This window comes from Thunnus maccoyii, chromosome 9, assembly GCF_910596095.1.
Source record: "Thunnus maccoyii chromosome 9, fThuMac1.1, whole genome shotgun sequence".
NCBI classification, from domain to species: domain Eukaryota; kingdom Metazoa; phylum Chordata; class Actinopteri; order Scombriformes; family Scombridae; genus Thunnus; species Thunnus maccoyii.
The window spans coordinates 21,872,053-21,889,803 of record NC_056541.1 but is presented as its reverse complement, the minus strand read 5'-3'; the positions used below and the strand labels follow the sequence as shown (position 1 = coordinate 21,889,803).

The 17,751-nt window shown below is 38.8% G+C and overlaps 3 protein-coding genes across 3 annotated transcripts; all 3 read left to right on the top strand.

Moving 5' to 3' along the window:
• The first annotated feature begins 560 nt into the window (after positions 1-560).
• Positions 561-5,668, top strand: LOC121904229 (arrestin domain-containing protein 3-like). The gene is made up of 6 exons (XM_042421868.1): positions 561-982; positions 1,909-1,966; positions 2,161-2,308; positions 3,276-3,372; positions 4,038-4,294; positions 4,485-5,668. The coding sequence occupies exons 1-6, from the start codon at positions 727-729 to the stop codon at positions 5,106-5,108; spliced, it is 1,440 nt and encodes a 479-aa protein (XP_042277802.1). The 5' UTR covers positions 561-726; the 3' UTR covers positions 5,109-5,668.
• A 474-nt stretch (positions 5,669-6,142) lies between these two features.
• LOC121904350 (arrestin domain-containing protein 3-like) lies at positions 6,143-9,842 on the top strand. The gene is made up of 6 exons (XM_042422041.1): positions 6,143-6,476; positions 6,756-6,813; positions 6,910-7,054; positions 8,048-8,123; positions 8,386-8,642; positions 8,903-9,842. Exons 1-6 carry the CDS (start codon positions 6,221-6,223, stop codon positions 9,284-9,286), a joined length of 1,176 nt encoding a protein of 391 aa, XP_042277975.1. The 5' UTR covers positions 6,143-6,220; the 3' UTR covers positions 9,287-9,842.
• Positions 9,843-10,134: 292 nt separating this feature from the next.
• Positions 10,135-17,751, top strand: LOC121904348 (arrestin domain-containing protein 3-like). Its single transcript, XM_042422039.1, has 6 exons — positions 10,135-10,612; positions 12,024-12,081; positions 12,276-12,423; positions 15,323-15,419; positions 16,109-16,365; positions 16,555-17,751. Exons 1-6 carry the CDS (start codon positions 10,357-10,359, stop codon positions 17,182-17,184), a joined length of 1,446 nt encoding a protein of 481 aa, XP_042277973.1. The 5' UTR covers positions 10,135-10,356; the 3' UTR covers positions 17,185-17,751.

Genomic DNA, 17,751 nt, shown 5'->3' with positions numbered 1-17,751 from the left:
CTTAAGTATACAACACACCAGGCTAAACAACAAAAGACAGTCCAAACCCACCACCCAAACAAGACCCATATGACCAGAAGGACTAAACAGAACTGCAAACCAGGAGACCCCAAAGAACACAAGAACATAAAAAGACGAAAAAACACACAAAGTCCAGGCAGGGTGTGACACCGGGCTGATGACACAGGACTCGGGCTGCTGCTGCGAGATGACCGGCTGGTCTCACCCGGCCGGTCTCACCCGGCCAGCGGCTCCTCACATCTAAGAAAACGTCGCAGCACATTTTTAATCACGTGTTTTTTGGAAAAACTGAACAAATTAACTAAACTATACTGGCTAATGTAGGCCCAGCAAGGGCACTCCTCTACACCAAAACGCTAACAGAAAGTTAAAACTGAAGACCATTGAGACTAAAAAAAAAAATGTCACTGAAAAAAAGACAAACATGAAGAAAAAAATCTGAAGGTTGCCATTAAAAAACACATGATAATGCAAAAAAAAAAAAAAATCCAAATAAAATAGGTTTATAAGATTGTAAATTTTTAAATGAACATGTCAACTTTTGTTCTTAAAGGTCTTTGGGCAGGTTCGAAAAGGTGTGGTCTATATGTCCCCCAATTCTAGTGACATGAGAGCCCCATCACACGCTAGCATCAGTGAGGACGGTGGATCAATCATCGATATCATCTCTTGTATCATCTCATTTACCAACTCTTCCCTACAAAAATGCCTTCGATTCAAAGCTTAACGTTGACTTACGATGCGCTGAATGAAGACAGGACGTTTTCGGAGGGAGACACTCTAACTGGAAAAGTAACACTGGCCTTATTAAAGAAGATCACAGTTAAAAGCTTCTTCGTGAAAGCAAAAGGAGATGCTCACGTGTGTTGGACAGTATACAGCGGCGATGGCAGCTTCACATATTCTTCACACCGGAGATATTTCAAACTGAAGCAGTTTTTTGTTCCAGAGGGCTCAAAGGGTAGGCGGTAGACTTCTTGAGAGTTACCATAACCCATTTACGGTGCAGAATGTCTGTACTGTTTCCTCCCTGATTGTCAGTTCATGCTGTTTTTGGTTTTTTTTTATTTCTTTCCTATTTGTCTCGTAATCTGTCATCATGACACAATGACTCACTGATGTTAAAATGTTCATAGCAAATTAAAAAGTAGCAATACTACAATATAGAAACAAGTTAAATCCTGCATTCTAAACTTAATGTTAAGTGAAAGTACAGAAGTATTATCAGTAAAATGAACTAACGCATCAATAATGTTGCAGGTGGTCGAGTTGGAGCTCATTTTAACTTCTTCAGGGTGTAGTTTATTCCATAACCGTGTAAATGGTAAATGGACTGTACTTGAGTAGTCTTCCGACCACTCAAAACGCTTTTTACACTACGAATCACATTCACCTGTTCTCACACATTCATACGCTGAATGGGTACAGGAGCTACCATGCAAGGTCCCCACCTTCCCATCAGAGGACATCAAGTCATTCACACACTGAGGGCCCAGCCATCAGGAGCATTTAGGTGTTAAGTATCTTGCTCAAAGACACATCGACATGCGGATTGGTGGAGCCGGGAATCGAACCGCCGATCTTACGATTAGTGGACGACCCGCTCTACCTCCTGAGCCACAGCCGTAAAGAGACTAATAATTATACTTTAACTAACCAGAAATTGCAGCTGTCACATCATTTCGTGTGAAAATGTACATTACTGAAATTAAATGTACTAGAGGAGAAAATGGTCAATCTTATACAAAGTTCAAGTATCTTAAAATTGTACTAAAGTACATGAGTAAAAGTACTTGGTTGCTTTCCACCACTTGCCATTAATAGTAGCCTCGGACTAGAAATGGTGGTCGACTGACAGCAGTAACACCAAAATCTTTTGACTTGCAGATACTGTAATTCCTAGAGGGACCCATGTCTATAAATTCAGCATTAAACTACCATCAGTGTAAGTAAGAAGACTATTTACCAGGACATAATGTTTGCACTCTAACAATGTAATTCATTTTAACAAGGAGGACCAAATAATCTACTCCTGCACATTGTGTAAACATGTTAATCGAATTTTGATTACTGTTGTTAATGTATTTCAGATTACAAATGAAGATTGTGTAACATTAATGTGCTGGCTCCCCATTACAGAAGCATGCCTACATCGTTCAAGGGGACTTATGGGGAGATTGTTTACATGCTCGAAGCAAAGTTGTCCAGGAGTTGGAGGTTTGACCGTTCAGTAGAACAGGAGATCAATTTTGTCTCCAAGTCCTTTCCAAACCTTCAATCTCTGATGGTACGTAAGATGTTTATTTATAGTACACAAATCTCTGATGTTTCACTTGACAGCAACCTTATCCCCCTTTTCCAGAGTATAGTATAAGGAGAGGAAATTTTGTAATGTGATTTTACAGAAAACAAAATAATTTGGTATTACGCAGTTCACTTGATTCACATTAAAAATATATTTTCTCACTCACCTCTAATACTGTTAAGCCATGCAGATAGTTTTAGTTTTATGCACTGAAGAGATTTTGCTCTGCCGCCACTGCAGTATAATAGAGATAATAAACCTTTATAACAGAAGACATTTTGAAATGTCATATTAGGAAAAGTGCAATTGTAATTAATTAATAACAATAACTAATTTATATATTCAATTTAGATTTCTCAGTTCCAGGGTCTAGGTATTGTGCAATATCACTCACTGGTTTGGCTTACTGCAATGTATAAATAGAACAGATGATTAACAGTATTAGCTCTGATTGTGCTTTTCCTGTTATGACAAGTGAAAATATCTGCTGTGATAAAGACCTTCTGGAGTTTGGATTTATGCTGCTCAAATGTTTTAAAATATTCAATTTTAAAATCTCAACAGCAATGTACCGTTCAAGAAGCAACGTCTCAGGTAATCTGGATAATTAAGAGGAATATGACATATCAGACTTTGGACACACACACAGTAGTAGAACGTAGGATGAGTTCATTGTTGATTTGGCTCTGCACATGAGATTAGAGATTTGACAAAAAGAAAAATATAGAAAATTACCAGCCTTATCCTCTAACAGACCTTACCTTGGACAGTTTTCATGGGGACTATTTCTTCTGTAGAAAGAAGTAAGAGATGAGATTCAAAAGTTAGTGTAGAGATATGCACTTCTAATCCTGAGGACCTGGGACTTTTTTTTTTTTTTTTTTAAACTTAAAAAAAAATATTTTTAATTTTTTAAAATTGATTGTTTCATGTGTTTATTACATTCTAGTCACGTCAAGTTGGTTCAACAAAGAAAGAGATGGGGCCTTTCTCAAAAGGACAAGTAAAAATGGATGCCATCATTGACAGGAGGGCTTATGCCCCAGGTAGTAAAATTCTTTTTCAGACATGGTAGGTTCAAGTCATGGTGGGAGATCTTCTGCAGAGAGCAGATACTGGAAACTATTTTTTGTTATATGATAGTTGTCACAGCATTAATATTGGCCTTAAAGTACATGAATTGTCTTATCCAGCTGATTACTTATGCCAACAAGAAAGAAACTGAATGCACTGTACAGTCATCTCTCACAGAGAAGCACTGGTGTAACTAGTAACATTATCAATGGCTGCATTCCATTTAGATGTGTCCATTTCAGTGCTCTGCTTTTGCACTTGCTGGTTTACTTTTGTGACTTCTTTGGGTACTTCATAACACTTTACCCATCATTAATGGTATAAGTTACACCAGTACTCCTCCTGCTATGACAAGTTCCAATGTCTGCCATGCCAATGGTCTTACTTGTCAGTGATAGTTTTATTAAAGCATATAAAAGAAGAATTGATAGAAATTTTGGTAAAGGTTTAGGGGGTTAGGGGTGTTACCTGACATACGTTATGATTACATCCATACTGTGGTATTTCTAGTCATGGGTCATATAGTATTTTCAGATAACATGCATGGAGTAATAAATAAGTAGGAGCACACTGAATTGTATTATGTAGACCTTTAATTAGAATAAATCATTAATTAAAAATGTTGTTTTTCTTACAGGAGAAACAGTGGTGATTGTTGCAAAAATCAACAATGCCTCATCCAGTGACATGACACCCAAATTCAGTTTAACCCAGAATGTGGTGTACCGTGCCAACAGCAACACCAAACATGAAAGCAACGTTATCCAGAAACTGTGTGGCAACTTTATTAAATCCAAAACACAGAAGGAGGTCAGATGTGTCATGAAGATTCCCTGTAAGCAGATGCAGACAATCCACAACTGTGAAATTATCTCAGTGGAATATTATTTAAAGGTATGTAAAGACATAACAGTTTGTATTTATGGTAAAGCACAGTAATCTGTAATCCAGTGATGAAGCTGTTTTTTAAATTTGATTTGTAAAACTGACCCATAAATATTGAATTGGTTGTGGCTGTTAGATAGTATATTGATATCCCATTTTAACGTCATTTGTTAATGAGGCACTCTTTTTTTTTTTTCAGGCATATCTGGACATCAGCTTTGCTTTTGATCCGGAGGTTGTATTCCCACTGGTCATTATTCCTCGTGACCTAGCTCCTGGCTCTCAGTCTGGTGTTTCTGTGGGTCTCTATCCAGCAGAGGTTTCTCAGGGTCCAAGCAACAGTGACTTCCCTCCCTCTGCGGTGGCCATGGGTTATCCTGCATCCCCACATTCAGGCGGTTATAGATACCCAGGAGCCCAACAGTACTCAGCACCAGCACCAGTGTACTCAGACAGCCAACCAGCATATGCTGGTCCGCCCACGTACTCTGCTCAAGCCACACACATGAGCAGGGGTTACAATAATCCAGCGCCACAGCAGCCTTCTCCGTATGGATCCCCATTTTCATCTTCATCATCTTCTTCTGTGCTTCACCCACCGCCTACTGCCCCAACATTTCATCCACCCCCATCTGCTCCAGCAATTCACCCATACCCTTCTGCTCCACCAACATTCAACATGTCTCCAGCTGCTCCGCCATACAGCCTGCTGCCTTCTGCACCAATGATGAACACAGACTTCCTGTCTCAAACTGATGAAGCTCCACCATCTTATTCGCTTCTTTTCCTGTCCTCTGCTGATGAAAATTCTGATGCAAAATAATAGAACGTGTGCTTAATGACTGATTCAGTTTACTAATCCTGATGCAAAATACCAATAGGTACTAACAAAGTATTAAAGCCTTACATTATACCTCAATAGTGTCTTGCAAAAATTTGAAGGTTGTAAGTGTAATTTTAAAGTGAAATGCATTGGGTGCAGTGTTAATTGTTTGCATGGTTTACATTTATATAGGCCTAAAAAAAGGGCTTTGTATCATGTATGAATTGTTTTCTGGTCTGGTCTGATTGGTTTTGTCCAGCCACTAATATAATCACTGAGATCTCAGTGACTACATCAGTGTTTTTAGGAGCCTTGTTCAACTCAACTGTCTGACCACTGTTGGATCATTTTTTCCAGTATTAGTGTTTATACCTACCTCGCTCTTCTGCTTTGAGGCTAGTCCAAAGAAACTTGACAACATGTGGCCTTCTAGTTCAAGAAAAAATGTTTTTAACTACAGTATTAATTGTTTTTTATTTTAATGTTTTTAACTATAGCAGTCAACTAAGGCCATATATTTTGCTGTATAGTGAGATAAAAACACACAACTTCTGTCTCTTTCACCACACAATAAAACCTGATTCACACATTGCCAGTGTTTTTCGTCTGATTCATAGATCTGAATAAGGGACTGTCAGCTAAAGTTTCTTTGCAGATCGTTGAGTGTGAGTGAGGACTCTTTGATTCCTAGACTACTGTTAGGTATCACCATTTATTTTGTTTTATGGTTGAAGTACAAGGCCACAAGGTAGCACAACACATTAAATAGAATATTTTTTCATTCATCTGATCTCTTGCATCTTGTACATCCATTCCTTTCTCTTCTCCTCATAAATGAATAATTGCACTGTGAAATAGCCTAATAACAAATACGATGTACACCGTTTTATAACGTCACTTTAAATTCAAATCTGTGTAAATAATCGTCGTGTGCAACCTGTTAACAACCTGTTGTGCGCAATGCTGTTGCGATACATGTATTGCCCAACAGTGAAGTGAAGTGCAGATGCGGAAGTATTCTTGTGACTCCACCTTTCAGGTGCGTGTTTACATAATTTTATCAGACTCGTGTCACAAGTGATAGAACAGTACGTACAGCCGACTCGCCTAAAATGTCTCCGATAAAGGACTTCACTCTGACTTACGACGCTCTCAACAAAGAAAACACCTTTTCTGATGGGGACACGGTCACAGGCACAGTTAGTTTCACTTTGAATAAAGAAACCAAAGTGAAGGGCCTTGTCGTGAAAATCAAAGGGGATGCGTCCGTCCACTGGAGAGAGGGAACTGGAGATAACAGGAGAAACGTTAGATCGCACAAGAGATACTTGAAAGTCAAAGAATACTTAATTGCAGAAGATGCAAAAGGTAGCTAAAAAGTGTGAAGGTGTGGTTGGTTGAATTGCTTGCTCAGCTTTTAGCCTATTTGTTAAAATGGATATTTTACAGCTTACTAATGACGTAGAGGCACTGTCTGCTGACGGCTTTTAAGTAAGTGCTGTATGTACTTTATTGTTAACATCATTTTAATTCTTTAGATAAGCTCAGTGATGGCTTTATGACTTGTCAGAATCAATTCACATTTGCGAACTAACCTTGTTCTCTACAGGAAAGTGACAATTACCCTTTTTACCCACTTCTTTGCAGACAATGTTCTTCCCGAAGGGGATCATCGCTTTAAGTTCAGCCTTAAAATCCCACAGGGGTAAGTGACGACTTATCATGACTAATTGTTTGCTTTTATAAATAACTGTACTGGACTGGTTCTCTTTTCTTCTCTTCTCTCTTCTTCTTTTCTCAGGGACATGCCACCATCCTTCAATGGGATTCATGGAAAGATTGTCTACGTGCTTAAAGCAAAGCTGTCCAGGAGCTGGCATTTGCCTTCTTCAGAACAAAAAGAGCTCAATTTTGTTTCCAGATCCTTCCCACAATCACAATTGATGGTAAGTGTATAATGACACGTTATGAATTTAATAGAATTTTATTTCCACTCATTAATTTAAACAATATGTTTGTCACAGTTTGGGTATTAAACGACAATGGAGGCGATCTGAAATGCAGACACGCCCAAGCAAAACAGGTTGAACCATATTCACAAAGTCAATAAGTAGGCTTACGGTACAGTACAGTATGTCAAAAACATGCACATGCGCAGAAGGTGAAACAGATCATATACAGTATATCCTGAGGCTAAATGAGGGAATGAGGGACGGGAGTGTATGGAAGTGCAGGATCAGATGACTGGCAGAGGTCAGGAATCTCTGAGGCCATCTAGTAGAAAGGTGGGAAATGACAAGATCTGGAGATCCATATTAAATCCAGGAGAAGGGGGAAGAGAGAAGGTTATGAGAGTGGAGGAGGAGAGAGGGAAATGAAGCAGGTGACAAAGTCAATTGACTTAAGAGACAGTTGGTCTTTTTAAGTGTGAAAGCAGTCATACAGTTCAGTATAGGCCTGAGTTTCACTAAGTCTGCCATGTAGAAAATTCTAACATAACAGTGTTTTATACTTCAATATAATTGGGAGGAGAGGGACAGCAGGAGATAATCTGAGAGTTCATGCTTGTGATGTCTGATATGTTGAGAAACACACAAACCGGCTGCTTGCATAAACAGAGGTTGGAGTAAGTCTGCAAGAAGTGGAGTTGGCAGTCAACAGCGTTGAAAGTGTGGATTGCACTTATTTATTTGAAGAGAGAGAGTCAAGAGAACACTTACAATATTGCTCAACCCCATCTCAAACCTGGACACGGAAGATTCCTTTTTAGATTTCAAAGTGTTCACTTTTATGGTGTTATTCTAGACAAGGTTGGCTTAATTCAAAAGGTAATAGCAAGACGACAACTTTTTCCCCTGAACTTTGAATTTCAGCCGTATGAAGAAGTAAGTTTAAATAAAATGTCAGTATAAAATGTTTGTTTGTATGATTTGTTCAAGTGTCCCCAGGCTGGATCAGTCAGCAAAAAAGACGTCCAGATGTCTGCCACCATCAACAGAAAAGCTTGCTCTCCAGGTAAAGTCCCTCCAGGTTACTAATAACATAACCCAGTGTCCCTGTAGGACATAAACTACAGTGTATTGTCAACTGATGTCAGATGTTTACAGCTTTTTACATTTTTAATTACTAATTCACATGAAAATCCTTCTGGTATTACATTAGAATGATTATTACATCTCAAACTAAGTTTATATAAGATTTTTTGTGATGTACTATGGTGACATTATTCCAGAAAAATCAGAGCATATTCAGATTTTATTATTAATTTTCTTTATAGGTGAAACTTTGTCTATTGGTGCCAAAATCAACAACTCGTCTTCCAAAAAAGTAAAGCTCAAATGCAGTTTAGAGCAGAGAACAGTGTACCGCGCCATGGGCTCCAGGAGAGTCACTCACTACAGCCTGTGCAAAGTGGTTGGGGACACAGTTGCACCAAACTCAGAGGAAAATGTCTCCTGCCAATTGAAGATTCCTGAAAATATCGTCCATACTGTCCATAACTGTGAAATCATCTCGGTTAAATATGAAATTAAGGTATGTAATAATGTAGTATTGACATTAAATCATGGTGGTAAAGTAGCTGTAGCACATCATTAGAAATATAAAACTACATAACAGCACAACAGCTTGTAAAATCACAGTATCAAATGCTGTATAAACATAGACACTATAATACAGGATGATCAAGCCAGCAGGGCCATAATAAAAATTAATGTCAAATGAATCAATTATTCTGGCAGTTTGATTGAATTCATTTCTGATCGATCTTACATCTCAATTTTTCTGTGTCCCAGGTGTATGTGGACATCAGCTTTGCCACCGACCCAGAGGTGTTGTTTCCACTGGTCATTGCTTCTTCCAGCGTCCTTACCCATCAGCTTGGTGATGATTTTGGTCCCTACCCAGCTGCAGCTATGGGGGCCCCAAGCTACAGTGACTTCCCTGCCCCTGCTTACCCTTCTGGACCTTATCCTGTACCTGCAGCTCCGGGTGCTTATGGATACCAGGCACCAGGTCCTGCTCCGTATGGTTTTGCAAGTGCAGCTTTCCCCCCCTCTTTAGTGCAGCATCAAGACCCTTCTGCTCCACCTCAGTTTCAACATGGAGAACCTCCATCTTACATGTCTGCTTTCCCGCCTTCTGTCAACAGTAGCAGTGAGCCTGATGGCAAAGCCTGAGCATCAAAAACAACACAAAATACTCATGTAGCTGATAATACTAATAATACTACACTATAATAATACTCTACTACTATAATAATACTCATAATGTGTTTGCAAGTAATGTAACTGAAACTAAATTCTGAAATTGTGCCACTGTTACAGTGTGTGTGTGCTACAGTTTTTAGTTATCTTATACATGCAAACATATTGAATGTACATTGTGTGTGTGTTATGATGGGAAATTACCTTTCTATGCTCCATGTAAATCCCATTATTGTGAGAAATTATTAGATTAAGATTAGTAATAGTTATTTTGACTTTATTGCTTACTTGATTCATTAATTGATGGCAGAGCCCAACAAATCAGTTTATGCCCTTTAGTTCAACAAGTTTCCTTCTAGGTGCAAGATTAAAGTTGACCGAGGTGGAACCACCACCAACTGATGTGGTTTTGAGTTGTAAACAAAACCCCAAATATTTTACAGAGAACAAGATACTCTATGACTTTCAGCCATAAAGGGAACTTCTGTTTTTTTGTTGGCTGTGAAATAAATTGTTGAAATTAAATCGATTTTGTTGGTGAATATGGTTTGAATTTGTTGGTGAACATGGTTTTAATAGTTCTGCTAAGACCACTGAATATTCTAATAATATTCAGTAATTCATAATATATTTATTGTTACCAAGGCCCTTCACATTCTTTGTGAAAGTGGGCGATCCTATTCAGCTTGGAACAGTTTTCTGCTTATAACAGATTTATGCTCTTCAAATCTAATTGGTTGTCCATGGAGTTGTAGCACACTGGTTGCACACAGATTATCTTTATATCATAGTAGTAAACATGTTTCATTGCCAGTGTTTCCTTTTTCAGTTCAGGTTATGTTTTCGATGTCAAAATTGCAGTTGCTATTCTGGCCTCATAACGTCACCTCTCTCGTCTGAACATTTGATGGCAGTAGAGGTCTTAGAGCAGACTTTCAAAAGGTGTGGCCTATACGTCCCTTCTCTCCAGTCACATGAAAGACCCTTCACACGCGAACGATCAGTGAGGGCGGTGGATCATTTACTAACTCTTCTTTACAAAAATGCCTTCGATTCAGAGCTTAACGATGACTTACGATGCGCTGAATGAATACGGGACGTTTTCGGAGGGAGACACCATAACTGGAAAAGTAACACTGGCCTTATTAAAGGAGACCACAGTTGAAAGCTTCTTCGTGAAAGCAAAAGGAGACGCTGAAGTGCGTTGGACACAAAAGAGCGGCGATCGCACCCATACATACTCTTCACACCGGAGATATTTCAAACTGAAGCAGTCTTTTATCCCAGAGGGCTCAAATGGTAGGCGGTAGACTTCTTGTGAGTTACCATAACCCATTTACGGTGCAGACCGTCTCGTCATCATGACACAATGACTCACTGATGTTAAAATGTTCATAGCTAATTAAAAAGTAGCAATACCAGAATATAGAAACAAGTTAAATCCTGCATTCTAAACTTAATGTTAAAGAGGCCATATTATACCCCTTTTCCACAAGTTAACACAGTTCCTTGGGGTCTTAATAAAATGTATCTTACATACTTTGGTCAAAATACCACAAGGATCAAGCACCACTGCAGCCTTCTCATCCCGTCTAAGCAGCCCCGTTCAGAACGGCCGGTTTGAGTGTAAATAAACTTAGATTTTGCTGTGATTTAATTGCAATAAACAGATTAAAAGGATGCCAAAATAACTACTTCATGATGTTGATTTGTAAAAAGCCTGAATTCATCCTTTGTCAGGTCTGTCTGCAAGATGCCAAGCAAACAAGTGTTAAAATGCTTGTTTTTTGAATGGAGTTTGGATCAAGCAGAGCTATGCTAACATTGTAGCTGCTCCATCCACACTCAAAATAATGTAACCTAAAGGCATAAATATGGCAGCAACGTTATTGTTTATACATATAGATATCTATATACTGTGTAACTTAAAATATATAAATTCAACAGCATCTAAGATGTTTATTACTGATGACAGCAGCAGAAGTGGTGTGTGTCTCCGGTGTTAGCTCCGTCTAGGTTGAAAAGCAAGATTGAATATGAATCCATTTAATCCTGAAAGTTTAAAAAATAAAGTCCTCCTGCCAGTAAACTTCTCCAGATCAGAGCGTAATCGGTGATGTCAGAAGGGGCATCAAATCTGAATGGCTTGTTGAATCATATGAGTACAGAGCAAGCCAGCTCACACCAAACTGACTGGGCGGTCTTATTTCACAGCTTGTGTGTTAGTAGTCTCATCAGAGACCCAAATACATACATACAAGCACTGAAAAAGTGAGTTTTTCATAGTATGGCCCCTTTAAGTAAAGGTACACAAGTATTATCAGTAAAATGAACTAACTCATTGTGCAGAGTGGCTTTTCACTACTGTGTGCATCAATAATGTTGCAGGTGGTCGAGTTGAGGCTAATTTTAACTTCTTCAGGGTGTAGTTTATTTCATAACAGTTCAAAGAGACTAATAACTATACTATAACTAACCAGAAATTGCAGCTGTCACATCATTCAGTGTGAAAATGTACATTAATGAAATTAAGTGTAGTGGAGAAGAAAAGGCTCAATCTTATACAAAGTTCAAGTATCTCAAAATTGTACTAAAGTGCATGAGTGAAAGTACTTGGTTGCTTTCCACCACTTGCCATTAATAGTAGCCTCGTACTAGTGATGGTGATAGGTTACTGTCAGTAGTAACACCAAAATCTTTTGACTTGCAGATACTGTAATTCCTAGAGGGACCCATGTCTATAAATTCAGCATTAAACTACCATCAGTGTAAGTAAGAAGACTATTTACCAGGACATAATGTTTGCACTCTAACAATGTAATTCATTTTAACAAGGAGGACCAAATAACCTACTCCTGCACATTGTGTAAACATGTTAATTGAATTTTGATTACTGTTGTTAATGTATTTCAGATTACAAATGAAGATTGTGTAACATTAATGTGCTGGCTCCCCATTACAGAAGCATGCCTACATCCTTCAAGGGGACTTATGGGAAGATTGTTTACAAGCTCGAAGCAAAGTTGTCCAGGAGTTGGAGGTTGGACCGTTCAGTAGAGCACAAGATCAATTTTGTCTCCAAGTCCTTTCCAAACCTTCAATCTCTGATGGTACGTAAAATGTTTATTCATAGTACACAAATCTCTGATATTTCACTTGACAGCAACCTTATCCCCCTTTTTCCAGAGTATAGTATAAGAAGAGGAAATTTTGTAATGTGATTTTACAGAAAACAAAACAATTTGGTATTACGCAGTTCACTTGATTCACATTAAAAATATATTTTCTCACTCACCTCTAATACTGTTAAGCCATGCAGATAGTTTTAATTTTATGCACTGAAGAGATTTTGCTCTGCCGCCACTGCAGTATAATAGAGATAATAAACCTTTATCACAGAAGACAATTTGAAATGTCATTAGGAAAAGTGCAATTGTAATTAATTAATAACAATAACTAATTTATATATTCAATTTAGATTTCTCAGTTCCAGGGTCTAGGTATTGTGCAATATCACTCACTGGTTTGGCTTACTGCAATGTATAAATAGAACAGATGATTAACAGTATTAGCTCTGATTGTGCTTTTCCTGTTATGACAAGTGAAAATATCTGCTGTGATAAAGACCTTCTGGAGTTTGGGATTGTGCTACTCAAATGTTTTAAAATATTAAATTTTAAAATCTCAACAGCAATGTACCGTTCAAGAAGCAACGTCTCAGGTAATCTGGATAATTAAGAGGAATATGATATATCAGACTTTGGACACACACACAATAGTAGAACATAGGATGAGTTCATTGTTGATTTGGCTCTGCACATGAGATTAGAGATTTGACAAAAAGAAAAATATAGAAAATTGCCAGCCTTATTCTTTAACGCAGTGGTTCTCAACCTTTTTGAGTCGTGACCCCCCAGAATAATCAGGTTGGTGTTCGTGACCCCCCATGCCCCTGCTCCCTGAACTTTTTTGCCCACAGACAGAATAATAAATTCCATTTTGGCTTTAGTTTTTTTTTTTTACATCTATTTAAATAACTGCACCTTCGCAGTCAACATGTGTGCTTTAGGCCTAAAAGAACAATAATGGAAAGAAATACGGAAATGGAAAATGTGTTTACATCAATTCATTCATTACATTTTCCTGTAAAAATGGAGATTCAGTCTGTTCTCTCAGTTTTTGACGTACTTCCATTTAAAGGCCTGTTGCCTATCAATTAGTTCATTGTTTTTATCGTTATGTAGCAAGGACATCGTTCACTTACCCTCACACATTTTAGTGGGATGGCTGGGCCTGCTTATTTGAACAAAGCAACTCTATTCTTGGTTTTATGTTGGAGACTGCCACACAAAGATCATCTTTAACTCTGATGAGCTGTGATCTGTATTTGTTCTTGATGAAAGTCAGTGTGGAAAATGTCTTTTCATATAAATGTGTAGATCCAAAAGGAATGAATATAGCCATTGCAGCTTTTGACAGTCCTGAGTATTCCACAGCCACTGACTGCGAGAATTCTTCCAGTGTGCACGATGTGAGAGCAGTCTGTAATGTGCGGTCAGAAGAGAGGTCCAAAATTGCATCCTCCAGTTCCGACAGCAGGTTTTGCACACTGGAGGTGGTGAAAGGGTGGCGTATCCAGTCATATCTCTCTGGCATTTCATCTTTTGGGAAGTATCTGTTGAAACTGTCGAGTCATAACTGTCCATAAAGTCCTCGAGCTCAGGGAGCAACTTCTAAAATGCAAACTTTTAGTCCTTTTCTTGTTCCCTGCATAGCGCCAGCTCCATCTGTACACACGGGACCACAGTTTTCCCAACTTAGTCCCTCCTTGCGCATTTTACCGTCAAGCTTGTTAAAAATATTCCGACCTGTGCAAGTTCCCTCCAGTGGCATGCAAAACAACATATCCTCATGCATTTTTCCGTCATAGCTGTGTCTTACAAATACAAGCAGCTGTGCATCACCTGACACATCTGTAGATTCGTCAATTTGCAGTGAAAATCTTCCACTTTTCTTTACTCTGTCCATGAGCTGGTTTTTAATGTTGTTTGCCACGTCATGAATACGCTGCCCCATTGTGTCATTTGACAAAGGAATAGTCCCAAGTGTGCTAGCTATTTTTTCACCATGCATAGCCCTCGTCATTGCAATGGCTGCAGGGCGGATGAGGCTGTCGGCAATAGTGTGGGACTTTTTCGATTGAGCCGCCAGATATGCCAGATATGCCAGGGCCTTAGCGGGGACTGTAGTATACTCAGTCACCACTGTCTTTTGGCTCCATAGTTTTCCCTCCTTGTGTCAAAAAAACTCTAAGGTTTGTTGATGTGTTTCGTTTCTCTTCTCTTATTGGTAGCTTGGGGCTGTGTTAGAACCACTGGCGCCTTGCGTTTCTCAGTTGATGGCGCTGCTGTCTTTTCAGGTGACCCACCTTGAGACACCTCCTTTTGGCTTGAGTCTTGAGCTGGAATACTTTTTCGGAGAAGCCATCTCTCCATAGTTGTTCCATATGATAGCTAGTAGGTAGCAAAACCGGTTATAAGCAGGTATTGTAGCACAAAGCGCCGAAATGATTTTGTGTACGGTGTGTGTGTGTGTGTGTGTGTGTTTGTGTATGCGTGTATGTGTCCAATCAAAACTCAAGTGGGCACACTTTGAATCTCACACACTCAATAAAATCTATGCCAAGACAAATTATATCACTGGTACAGGTGGTAGAATGTAAAAAAACAGTTTCCAGTCTAAAATATGTTATTTTATTTTTTTTCACACAACCATCTGACAACCTTCAGAAATTATCTCACGACCCCCAGGTTGAGAACCACTGCTTTAACGGACCTTACCTTGGACAGTTTTCATGGACTATTTCTTTTGTTGAAAAAAGTAAGAGATGAGATTCAAAAGGTAATATAGAGAAACACACTCCTAATTCTGAGGACCCGGGACTCTTGCCCTTTTTTACATTTTTTTTTTTTTTTAAAGTAAGTGTTTCATGTGTTTATTACATTCTAGTCACGTCAAGTTGGTTCAACAAAGAAAGATCCGGGGCTTTTCTCAAACGGACAAGTAAAAATGGATGCCATCATTGACAGGAGGGCTTATGCCCCAGGTAATAAAATTCTTTTTTTCAGACATGGTAGGTTCAAGTCATGGTGGGAGATCTTCTGCAGAGAGCAGATACTGGAAACTATTTTTTGTCATATGATAGTTGTCACAGCCAAACTACATGTTTTAGTAAAACATGTAGTAATAATATTGGCCTTAAATTTCATGAATTGTTTCATCCAGCTGATTACTTATGAAAGAAATTGCGTGCACTGTACAGTCCTCTCTCACAGAGAAGCACTGGTGTAACTAGTAACATTATCAATGGCTGCATTCCATTTAGATGTGTCCATTTCAGTGCTCTGGTATTGCGCTTGCTGGTTTACTTTTGTGACTTCTTTAGGTACTTCATAACACTTTACCCATCATTAATGGTATAAGTTACACCAGTACTCCTCCTGCTATGACAAGTTCCAATGTCTGCCATGCCAATGGTCTTATTTGTCAGTGATGGTTTTATTAAAGCATATAAAAGAAGAATTGATAGAAATTTTGGTCAAGGTTTAGGGGGTTAGGGGTGTTACCTGACATATGTTATGATTACATCCATACTGTGGTATTTCTAGTCATGGGTCATATAGTATTTTCAGATAACATGCATGGAGTAATAAATGAGTAGGAGCACACTGAATTGTATTATGTGGACCTTTAATTAGAATAAATTATTAATTAAAAATGTTGTTTTTCTTACAGGAGAAACAGTGGTGATTGTTGCAAAAATCAACAATGCCTCATCCAGTAGCATGACACCCAAATTCAGTTTAACCCAGAATGTGGTGTACCGTGCCAACAGCAACACCAAACATGAAAGCAACGTTATCCAGAAACTGTGTGACAACTGTATTAAATCCAAAACACAGACGGAGGTCAGATGTGCCATAAAGATTCCCTGTAATCAGATGCAGACAATCAACAACTGTGAAATTATCTCAGTGGAATATTATTTAAAGGTATGTAAAGACGTAACAGTTTGTATTTATGGTAAAGCCCAGTAATCTGTAATCCAGTGATGAAGCTGTTTTTTAAATTTGATTTGTAAAACTGACCCATAAATATTGAATTGGTTGTGGCTGTTAGATAGTATATTGATATCCCATTTTAACGTCATTTGTTAATGAGGCACTCTTTTTTTTTTTCAGGCGTATCTGGACATCAGCTTTGCTTTTGATCCGGAGGTCGTATTCCCACTGATCATTATTCCTCGTGACCTAGCTCCTGGCTCTCAGTCTGGTGTTTCTGTGGGTCCCTATCCAGCAGAGGCTTCTTGGGGTCCAAGCAACAGTGACTTCCCTCCCTCTGCGGTGGCCATGGGTTATCCTGCATCCCCACATTCAGGCAGATATAGATACCCAGGAGCCCAACAGTACTCAGCACCAGCACCAGCACCAGTGTACTCAGACAACCAACCAGCATATGCTGGTCCACCCACGTACCCTGCTCAAGCCACACACATGAGCAGGGGTTACAATAATCCAGCGCCACAGCAGCCTTCTCCGTATGGATCCCCATTTTCATCTTCATCATCTTCTTCTGTGCTTCACCCACCGCCTACTGCCCCAACATTTCATCCACCCCCATCTGCTCCAGCAATTCACCCAAACCCTTCTGCTCCATCAGCATTCAACATGTCTCCAGCTGCTCCGCCATACAGCCTGCTGCCTTCTGCACCAATGATGAACACAGACTTCCTGTCTCAAAATGATGAAGCTCCACCATCTTATTCGCTTCTTTTCCCGTCCTCTGCTGATGAAAATTCTGATGCAAAATAACAGAACGTGTGCTTAATGACTGATTCAGTTTACTAATCCTGATGCAAAATACCAATAGGTACTAACAAAGTATTAAAGCCTTACATTATACCTCAATAGTGTCTTGCAAAAATTTGAAGGTTGTAAGTGTAATTTTAAAGTGAAATGCATTGGGTGCGGTGTTAATTGTTTGCATGGTTTACATTTATATAGGCCTAAAAAAAGGGCTTTGTATCATGTATGAATTGTTTTCTGGTCTGGTCTGATTGGTTTTGTCCAGCCACTAATATAATCACTGAGATCTCAGTGACTACATCAGTGTTTTTAGGAGCCTTGTTCAACTCAACTGTCTGACCACTGTTGGATCATTTTTTCCAGTATTATTGTTTATACCTACCTCACTCTTCTGCTTTGAGGCTAGTCCAAAGAAACTTGACAACATGTGGCCTTCTAGTTCAAGAAAAAATGTTTTTAACTACAGTATCAGTTGTTTTTATGTTTTTAACTATAGCAGTCAACATATATTTTGCTGTATAGTGAGATAAAAACACACAACTTCTGTCTCTTTCACTACACAATAAAACCTGA

Bases quoted from the DNA above. Each gene is read 5' to 3' on its own strand.
- LOC121904229 (XM_042421868.1), top strand. From the start codon at position 727: ATGCCTTCGATTCAAAGCTTAACGTTGACTTACGATGCGCTGAATGAA. The intron at 1,967-2,160 runs GTAAGTAAGAAG...TCCCCATTACAG, and splicing joins AGCATTAAACTACCATCAGT to AAGCATGCCTACATCGTTCA. The intron at 2,309-3,275 runs GTACGTAAGATG...ATTACATTCTAG, and splicing joins CAAACCTTCAATCTCTGATG to TCACGTCAAGTTGGTTCAAC.
- LOC121904350 (XM_042422041.1), top strand. From the start codon at position 6,221: ATGTCTCCGATAAAGGACTTCACTCTGACTTACGACGCTCTCAACAAA. The intron at 6,814-6,909 runs GTAAGTGACGAC...TTCTTTTCTCAG, and splicing joins AGCCTTAAAATCCCACAGGG to GGACATGCCACCATCCTTCA. The intron at 7,055-8,047 runs GTAAGTGTATAA...GATTTGTTCAAG, and splicing joins TCCCACAATCACAATTGATG to TGTCCCCAGGCTGGATCAGT.
- LOC121904348 (XM_042422039.1), top strand. From the start codon at position 10,357: ATGCCTTCGATTCAGAGCTTAACGATGACTTACGATGCGCTGAATGAA. The intron at 12,082-12,275 runs GTAAGTAAGAAG...TCCCCATTACAG, and splicing joins AGCATTAAACTACCATCAGT to AAGCATGCCTACATCCTTCA. The intron at 15,420-16,108 runs GTAATAAAATTC...TTTTTCTTACAG, and splicing joins CAGGAGGGCTTATGCCCCAG to GAGAAACAGTGGTGATTGTT.